The 9,837-nt window shown below is 44.4% G+C and overlaps 1 protein-coding gene across 9 annotated transcripts in view; it reads left to right on the top strand.

Annotated features, from left to right (window-relative positions):
* The first annotated feature begins 3,568 nt into the window (after positions 1 to 3,568).
* Positions 3,569 to 9,837, top strand: part of MILR1 (mast cell immunoglobulin like receptor 1) — a 31,390-nt gene continuing 25,121 nt past the window's right edge. For 7 of the 9 annotated variants that reach the window (XM_017882844.1, XM_017882843.1, XM_017882840.1 and 4 more), the window contains exons 1-3: positions 3,569 to 3,753; positions 3,846 to 3,887; positions 7,197 to 7,466. In XM_017882844.1, coding sequence (XP_017738333.1) covers positions 3,699 to 3,753; positions 3,846 to 3,887; positions 7,197 to 7,466 — 367 coding nt within the window. In that variant the 5' untranslated portion in view covers positions 3,569 to 3,698. The remainder of the gene's footprint in view (positions 3,754 to 3,845; positions 3,888 to 7,196; positions 7,467 to 9,837) is intronic. The other 2 variants (XM_017882849.1, XM_017882848.1) reach the window with 2 other exon arrangements.

Here is a 9,837-nt window from a genome sequence, read left to right as displayed (position 1 = left end):
TCATTCACAGCAAACTAACACAGGAACAGAAAACCAAACACCACATGTTCTCACTCATAAGTGGGAGTTGAACAATGACAACACATGGACACAGGGAGGTGAACGGCACACACTGGGGCCTGTCAGGGGGTGGGGGGTTAGGGGAGGGATAGCATTAGGAGAAATACCTAATGTAGATGATGAGTTGATGGGTGCAGCAAACCAACATGGCACATGTATACCTATGTATCAAACCTGCACATTGTGCACATGTACCCTAGAACTTAAAGTATAATAATAAAAAAATAAATAAAAATATTCTACTCTCCAGATATAGCTATTGTTAACATTTTGAGAAAATATCCTTCCAGATAGTTTTTTTCTTTCTTTCTTTCTTTCTTTCTTTCTTTCTTTCTTTCTTTTCTTCTTTTCCTTTCTTTTCCTTTTCTTTTTTAATTTAGAGACAAGGTCTCATTACGTTGCTCAGGCTGGTCTCAAACTCCTGGGCTCAAGTGATCCACCTATCTTAGTCTCCCAAAGTGCTGGGAATATAGGCATGAGCCACTGTGCCTGGACTCCAGATAGTTTTTCTATGAATATAAATCATGCACTTTCTTATGTAGAAAAATGATTTATGTTATTACAACTGTTAATAATAGCTTTTCTCTTTTCTTAAGTATATTGTGGTTCTCTTACCACATCATGAAATGTTCTTCTATACCACCATTAAAAAAAAATATTTTTTTTTTCTTTTTTGAGACGGAGTCTCGCTCTGTCGCCCAGGCTGGAGTGCAGTGGCACTCCCAAAGTGCTGAGATTACCAGTGAGCCACCACCCCCGGCTCCACATTTTCATATAGACCCATGGAAATGGTTTCTCTATCAGATCCAGTACAAATTGCAGACACATCTGGCAACGAAAAAAAAAAATATATATATATATAGGCAACTTCTAGTATTTTCAGACTTGAGTAATAGCTGCAGTAGCACGATCTCAGGCCACTGCAACCTCTGGTTCCCAGGTTCCCAAGTGGCTGGGATTACAGGCACTTGCCACGATGCCCAGCTAATTTTTTAAATTTTTACTAGAGACAAGGTTTCGCTGTGTTGACCAGGCTGGTCTCAAATTCCTGATCTCAAGTGATCCACCCACCTCAGTCTCCCAAAGTGCTGGGATTACAGGCATGAGCCACTGCACCCGGCCTCACACATTCTATTTCAAAGGCTGATCTAAGTTCACTCCTACCTCAGTTCTCCTGGCACTGCAGAGCTCACCATAATAGCAAGACCCCAAGGCTCCCTTCATTCAGAACTGCACTTTTGAAAGACCCTATCTCAGAAAAGAAAAGAAAAAAAAAAAGGGCCGGGCGCCGTGGCTTACACCTGTAATCCCAGCACTTTGGGAGGCCGAGGTGGGCAGATCACGAGGTCAGGAAATCGAGACCATCCTGGCTAACATGGTGAAACCCTGTCTCTACTAAAAATACAAAAAATTGGCCGGGCGTGGTGGCGCACACTTGTAATCCCAGTTACTTGGAAAGCCGAGGCAGGAGAATCCTTGAACCCAGGAGGTGAAGGTTGCAGTGAGCCAAGATAGGGCCACTGCACTCCAGCCTGGGCAACAGAGAGAGACTCCATCTCAAAAAAAAAAAAAAAAAAAAAAAGAGAGAGAGAGAAAGAAAATGTGGATGCGGGGAATGATCCTATGGTTGTCTGCTCTTTTCCAGCTGGCCAGCAGTGGTAGCTGAAAAGTGACAGGATGCTGATGAAAAACATTGCAGATGTGAAGAAAAGAAAAAGTTGATGGAATTTTGCACATGTGTCTGACAGTTCACCCATGCAAACTTTTACAAAGTGCGGTAAAGCTGCTGTAGTAAGGGTTGGACATGGTGGCTCATGCCTGTAATCCCAGCACTTTGGGAGGCCACACGCACGAGGATCGCTTGAGCCCAGGAGTTCCAAACCAGCCTGGGCAATAAAGTGAGACTTCGTCTCTACAAAAAAGTTAAAAACCTAGTAGTGTATGGTGGTTTGTGCCTGTGGTCCCAGCTACTAGAGAGGCTGAGGTGGAAGGATAGTTTGATTCTGGGAAGTGGAGGTTGCAGTTAGCCAAGATGGTACCACTGCACTCCAGCTTGGGAGACAGAGCAAGACTCTGTCAAACCCCCTAGCTAGGTGACCCTAAGTCAATAAGGAGGGATTTGGTTACACCTTGGGACCTAAGGCACAGAGACGAATGTTCCAGCTCAAGGCCACCCCTGCCATTTAGCTCCTTGCTTCCTCTTGGTGGACCTGTCAATTCTTGCACGTGTCGACCAGCTGTCTCGCCCACCTAGCCCCATAGTCATACCTTTCTATCCTTTTGGTGATCTCCACTCCATCATGAAGTGGCTCTGCACATCCTATTTCAATTGACTTTTTTTTTTTTTGAGATGGAGTTTCACTCTATCACCCAGGCTGGAGTGCAGTGGTGCAATCTCGGCTCACTGCAACCTCCACCTCCCGGGTTCAAGGGATTCTCCTGCCTCAGCCCCCCAAGTAGCTGGGATTATAGGCACGCACCACCATGCCCAGCTAATTTTTTTTTTTTTTTTTTTTTGTATTTTTACTAGAGATGGGATTTTGCGGTGTTGGCCAGGCTGGTCTCAAACTCCTAACCTCAGGTGATCCGTCCGCCTCGGCCTCCCAAAGTGCTAGGATTACAGGCATGAGCCACCACACCTGGCCTGCATGTTTTATTTTAAAGGCTGATCTAAGTTAACTCCTACCTCAGATCTCCTGACACTGGAGGGCTCGCTGTAATAACAAGTCCCCAAGGCTCCCTTGATTCAGAAATCACCGAGGCAGCAGCATCTTGTACAAATATTTCTCAGACTTCACTGTGTGTAAGAATCACTTGGGGCCCTTGTTTAAAAAAAAAAAAAAAAAAAATCAGAGTCCCAGACTTCAAACCCGTTCAGTCTGGAGTGGGGTCTAGGAATCAACATTTAACGAAAGCAGGCATTTTTGGCTAGGCACAGTAGCTCACACCTGTAATCCCGGCAATTTGGGAGGCTCAGGTGGGAGGATCACCTGAGCTCAGGAGTTTAACACCAGCCTGGGCAACTAGACCCCTGTCTCTACAAATAAAAATGATTAGCCAGGCATGGTGGTACACACCTGTGGGCCCAGCTACTCAGGAGGCTGAAGTGGGAGGATCACCTGAGCCCAGGAGTTTGAGGCAGCAATGAGCTATGATCACAGCACTCCACTCCAACCTGGGTGATGGAGTGAGGCCAGTTTCAAAAAAAAAAAAAAAAAGCAGGCATTTTTGATACAATATTTGTATTATCTGCTTAAGACAGTCAGTTTGCTTCTAAAGACTAAACCGAACTTCCACTAAACTCCTTTTGGCATAGACTGAGTCCAGAGCAAGGAGATCAGGTGGGTTTACATAGACAATATAACAGTCAGATTTACCTCCTTTTCTCTTTCCCAGCCAGTGTGGGACTGGGTGGCAGGGGGTGTGGGGGGCAGGTGACAGTCTACCAAATATCTCTCTACTTACGGGAACTCATAGAGGAAAACAGATTGGTCGAACGAACCAGTCATATTATACAAAGCTCATCTAAACCCTCTGACTTTCTTAACTTGGCCACACAAAAGAGGAAGTTCTCCGAGTGACTCACTACTGTGGCGCTACTATGCCTTCTGACCCCGTCTTGGACTTCATCTGGGAGAATGTGGAGACATTTGAACAGGCTCCTTTTCTGGAGCATATTTTCTTCTGTCACATGTAAGCTCCCCTTATTATTTTGAGGCTCGAACCTCTAAGCCAACGCGTCATGTGGAAAGTGAGCTTAATCGTGCTCCTTTTCTCTCTTTCAGGTAGAAAAGCTGTATTGGATTGTGAGGCAATGAAAACAAATGGTAAGTTTCATTTACTTCTTTCTTACTGAAACCATTTTCATTGAAGTGGTGAGACAGTCTGATTACAACATGAGCGTCCATTCGAAAGTGTTTCTGAACTTTTATGAACAACCAAAGAATGGTCTTTTCAATTATCTATTACTTAAAATAAAATGATTTTTGGGAGGGGATTGCAGCGTTTTTTCCTGAGACTCTGACAAAATATTGAAATTGTTTTCACAATGAAAGTTTTCTAACTTTCCTTGTTATTGTTTAATGGTTGTTGTGTTTTAACTAGAAAGCCAACACACAGGCTGGGCATGGTGCCTCAGGCCTGTAATCCCAGCACTTTGGGAGGCTAATGGGGTAGGATTGCTTGAGCTCGGGAGTTCGAAGCCAGCCTGAACAACATAGTGAGACCTCATTTCTTAAAAAAAAAAAAACAAAAAAAAACCCCACAGAATTATTGTGAAATAATTCCAGCAACACTAGAAATATACATGGGGAAGTGGTCTAACTCTGGTTCTACTAGTTACTAGCCAGCAGCCTGAGCTCATGACATACCGACTTTGACCTTAATTTCTTTCTTTTTTTTTTTTTTTTTTTAGACAGAGTCTTGCTCTGTTGCCCAGGCTGGAGTCAGTGGTGCCATCTCGGCTCACTGCAACCTCTGCCTCCTGGGTTCAAGCGATTCTCCTGCCTCAGCCTCCTGAGTAGCTGGGACTATAGGCATATGTCACCAAGCCTGGCTAATTTTTTATATTTTTAGTAGAGATGGGGTTTCACCTTGTTAGCCAGGATGGTCTTGATCTCCTGACCTCACGATCCGTCCTCCTCAGACTCCCAAAGTACTAGGATTACAGGCGTGAGACACCGTAATTTCTTTCATCTGTGAAGTGGGCTAATAAAAGCACCTACCTGGAAGGCTAGTGTGCAGATCAAATGAGACAATCCCTGCTCCTCGTCACAGTGCCAGACATATGGTAAACCATCCATAAGTGATAGTCAAAGTGGTTGTTGTTACTGTATAAAATGTAAAATTCCATTACAATCCTTGTCCAATCCTTCTCCCCTTCCTACTTTCAGAAGCAACTGCTGTCAACAGTCATTTTATATTCGGTATCATAGTAAATAAACTTGTCTGTGACTTTCTTTTAACTTAATATATTATAGACATCTTTTCTAAGTAGTAGATACCGATTTAGCTCATCTTTTTCTTTCTTTTGTTTGTTTGAGATGGAGTTTCACCTTGTTGTCCAGGCTGGAGTACAGTGGCGCAATCTCAGCTCACTGTGACCTGCGCCTCCTGGTTTCAAGGGATCCTCCTGCCTCAGCCTCCCGAGTAGCTAGGATTACAGGTGCCACTATGCCTGACTAATTTTTGTATTGTTTTTTTGGTAGAGACGGGGTTTCACCATGTTGGCCAAGCTGTTCTTGAACTCTTGACCTCGTGATCCTCCCGCCTCGGCCTCCCAAAGTGCTGGGGTTACAGGCATGAGCTACTACACCTGGCCTCAGTTCCTCTTTTTCAACAGCTGCATGGTATTTTAAGACTCAGCCATGATTCTTTCAACCATCCTTATTTATTGTTCCACTTTTGGGGGGCAATAGAAACGATGCTACAGTAAACATCCTTGTACAAAACATCCTTTATGGATGCTTGAGAGCTTGAAAGCATCTCTGTAGAATGAAATTCTAGAATTGAAATTGCAAAGTCAGAGGGCATACACATTTAAATTGTCACAGACCCTGCTAAGTTGCCCTCCCAACAAGGCTGATCGTATCCTATCCATCACCAACGGTGGATGAGTTTGCCCACCCACTCCCCAATGGTGGATATCATCACTTTTACTTTTTAATTTTATTTAGGGTTTTTTTTTCTTTCTTTCTTTGAGACAGAGTCTCTGCTCTGTCGCCCAGACCGGAGTGCAGTGGTGCGATCTCAGCTTTCTGCAGCCTTGAACTTCCAAGCTCAATTGATCCTCCCGCTTCCGCTGCCTCCCAAGTAGTGCCATACAGGTGTGCGCCACCCTGCCCAGCTAATTTTTGTATTTTTAGTAGAGGCAGCGTTTCACCATTTGCCCAGGCTGGTCTCGAACTCCTGGACTCAAGAGATCTGCCTGCCTCGTCCTCCCAGATTGCTGGGATTACAGGCATGAGCCACTGTGCCTGGCCAATCGTTTTTAAAATTTCTGCCAATCTAATGAGTGAAAAATGATATCTCAGTGTTGTTTTAATTTGCAGTTGCCTCATCACTTGTGAAGCTGAGCATCTTTTTTCATGTTTACTGGCCACAAACGCTCTAGCATTCCTATATTAGAAAAAACTTAGGGTTGGCTATTTGGTTGGAAAGGTAGTTTAGGTCTTGTCTTAAAGTTGAGTTTATATGGCGGGGCACAATGACTCACACCTGTAATCCCGGCACTGTGGGAGGCTGAGGCAGGCAGTCACTTGAGGTCAGGAGTTCGAGACCAGCCTGGCCAACATGGTGAAACCCTGTCTCTACCAAAACTACAAAAATTAGCTGGGCATGGTAATGTGTGCCTATAGTCCCAGCTACTCAGGAGGCTGAGGCGGGAGGATCAGTTGAGCCTGGAAGGTCGAGGCTGTGGTAAGTCAAGATCATGCCACTGTACTCCAGCCTGGGCAACAGAGTGAGACTCTGTCTCAAAAAAAAAAAAAAGTTGAGTTTATATAAGACTGAGAAAATGTTAATTGTCCAGATCAAAGAGTGGGAGAAGAGTTTATTGTATTTTTAAAAGCGTTTTTGAAGAGTCTTAATCTGTCTTCCACCCAAGCCATCCACTGGTCCCAGCTATGTTTTGTTTGTTCTGTTTTGCTTTCTAAAAATTAGAGATGAGGCCTCTCTATTTTGCCCAGGCTGTTCTCGAACTCCTGACCTCAAGTGATCCTCCCACCACAGCCTTCCAAAGTGCTAGGATTATAGGCGTGAACCACCACACCCAGCTTCAATAACTTCTTGTTTATTTTTTATTTTTATTTTTTGAAATAGTATCACTCTGTCACCCAGACTGGAGTGCAGTGGCATGATCTTGGCTCACTGCAACCTCCACCTCCCGGGTTCAAGCAATTCTCCTGCCTCGGTCTCCTGAGTAGCTGGGATTACAGGTGCCCGCCACCATGCTGGCTAATTTTTGTATTTTTAGTAGAGACAGGGTTTTGCCATGTTGCCCAGGCTGGTCTCGAACTGATGGCCTCAAGTGATCCACCTGCCTTGAGCCTCCCAAAGTGCTGGGATTACAGGCGTGAGCCACCTTGCCCAGCCAGGATCTTAACAAGGACTTTTTCTTGTGTCATTTTGTTTTTCAGAATTCCCTTCTCCATGTTTGGACTCGAAGACTAATGTGGTTATGAAGGGTCAAAATGTATCTATGTTTTGCTCCCATAAGAACAAATCACTGCAGATCACCTATTCATTGTTTCGACATAAGACACACCTGGGAACCCAGAATGGAAAAGGTGAACCTGCAATTTTTAACCTAAGCATCACAGAAACCCATGAATCAGGCCCCTACAAATGCAAAGCCCAAGTTTGCAGCTGCTCAAAATACAGCCGTGACTTCAACTTCACAATTGTCGGTAAGTAGAGCACCTGTTCCTTGGAGCTCCTATAATTTATAGGGTCTTTTCTGGTTCTATGAGGGGCTCTCCATGACCCTTGTGAACACTTAACAAGCTGGAAAGTATGTTACTGCGATCTTTAGTCTTTTTTTATTTTTTATTTAATTTTAGACCTGGTCAACAGGAAGTATTTTAATTTTGAATTTTGAGATCTGTATTCTCTTTTTTTTTTTTTTTTTGAAACAGAGTCTCACTCTGTTGCCCAGGCTGGAGTACAGTGGTACAATCTTGGTCCACTGCAACCTCCGCCTCCCGGGTGCAAGGCATTCTCCTGCCTCAACCTCCCAAGTAGCTGGGATTACAGGCACCCATCACCACACCTGGCTAATTTTTGTATTTTTACTTAAGACAAGGTTTCACCGTGTTGGTCAGGCTGGTCTTGAACTCCTGACCTCAGGTGATCCACCCGCCTCAGCCTTCCAAAGTGCTGGGATTACAGGCGTGTGCCACCTCTCCTGGCCAAAATTTATTAATTTAATAGACTATGTCACCCAGGCTGGAGTGCAGAGGCTACTCACAGGAAATCGAAGTCCACTGCAGTCTCAAACTCCTGTTTTTAAGAGATCCTCCCACTTCAGCATCCTGAATAGCTGGGATTACAAGCACATGCCATAATTGAAATCAAGTTAATTAAAATTAGATGAAATAAAAAATTTCACTCCACAGTCTCATTGGTTATATTTCAAGACTTTGGTAGCCACACCTGTAGCTGGTGGCTGCCACACTGGACAACACAGATGTAGACCATTCCCATCATCACAGAAAGTTCTACTGGGTGACATTGCTGTAGCTCAGTGATTCTTAGCTTTTTAGGTTATAACTGTCTTAATAATCTAATGATAGCAATGGATACCTTCTCCAGAGAAATATTCATAAAACTGCAGATACAAATTTCTGCATAAGGTTTTAGAGGATGCTACGGACTCCAGGTTAGAACCAATTATCTTGGCCAGGTGCAGTGGCTCACAGGTGTAATCTCAGCACTTTGGGAGACTGAGGCGGGAGGATCACCTGAGCCCGGGAATTTGAGACCAGCCTGGGCATTATATGGAGACCATGTGTCTACAAAAAGTTAAAAAATATATATATGTAGCTGAGCATGGTGGCATGTCTATAGTGCCAACTACTCAGGAGGCTGAGTTGGGAGGATTGCCTCAGCCCAGGAGTTCAAGGCTGCAGTGAGCTGTGATTGCACCACTGCACACCAGCCTGGATGACAGAGAGAGACCCTGTCTCAAGAAAAAAAAAAAAAATCCCAATGATCTTTGGACATAAACTGAGTATATTCCTTGTGAAAGGAAAAGGAAGAAGGAGGGGGAAAATCCCTGCAAACATGGTACTGGAATACGATGGATATGTGAGGGCAGGAACATAGCTGATGGTGTTCTCTAGTGGTCAGACTCCTGCTGCGCTGGGCGATAAGCCCATCAGTTCATATGTTTTCTGTGCACGACCTTCCTGCAATTTGTTCGGGTAATTACACAGTCCAGTAATAAAACTATCTTGGTAGATTATAAAACTGTATTATCTTCAGTTAGGGCAGATCAATAGGCACTACTGAGTACCTACTCCGTGCAAGCAATTGTACTACTGAGTTTTTAATGAGGCCTAAAACACAGTGTTGTCCCCAACCCAGTCAAAGTTGAAACTATGAGCCATAAACACAAATTCATTAACCACTGATTCACTCATCAATTTTTTATTTTTTATTTTTTTTGAGACAGAGTCTTGCTCTGTCACCCAGGCTGGAGTGCAGTGGCACCATCTCAGCTCACTGCAAGCTCTGCCTCCCGAGTTCATGCCATTCTCCCGACTCAGCCTCCCTAGTAGCTGGGACTATAGGCACCCGCTACCACGCCCGGCTAATTTTCTTTCTTTTTTTTTTTTTGTATTTTTACTGGAGACAGGGTTTCACCGTGTTAGCCAGGATGGTCTCAATCTCCTGACCTCATGAACTACCCACCTCGGCCTCCCAAAGTGCTCACTCAACAAATGTTTAAAGAGAACACAGGGCCAGCTGCGGTGGCTCATGCCTGTAATCCCAGCATTTTGGGAGGTCGAATGGGTGCAGATCACTTGAGGTCAGTAGTTCAAGATCAGTCTGGCCAACATGGTGAAACCCTGTCTGTACTAAAAATACAAAAATTAGCCAGGCATGGTGGTGGGCACCTGTAATCCCCAGCTACTTGGGAGGCTGAGGCAGGAGAGTTGCTTGAACCTGGGAGGTAGAGGTTGCAACGAGCCGAGATCGTGCCACTGCATTCCAGCCTGGACAAGAGTGAGACTCCGTCTCAAAACAAAAAAGAAAGTACATTTTTTTTTTTTTTGA

This window comes from Rhinopithecus bieti, unplaced genomic scaffold (genome assembly GCF_001698545.2).
Source record: "Rhinopithecus bieti isolate Rb0 unplaced genomic scaffold, ASM169854v2 scaffold_12928, whole genome shotgun sequence".
Lineage (NCBI taxonomy): Eukaryota > Metazoa > Chordata > Mammalia > Primates > Cercopithecidae > Rhinopithecus > Rhinopithecus bieti.
The sequence above is the reverse complement of the archived record's forward strand: the minus strand, read 5'-3'. Positions and strand labels throughout refer to the sequence as shown.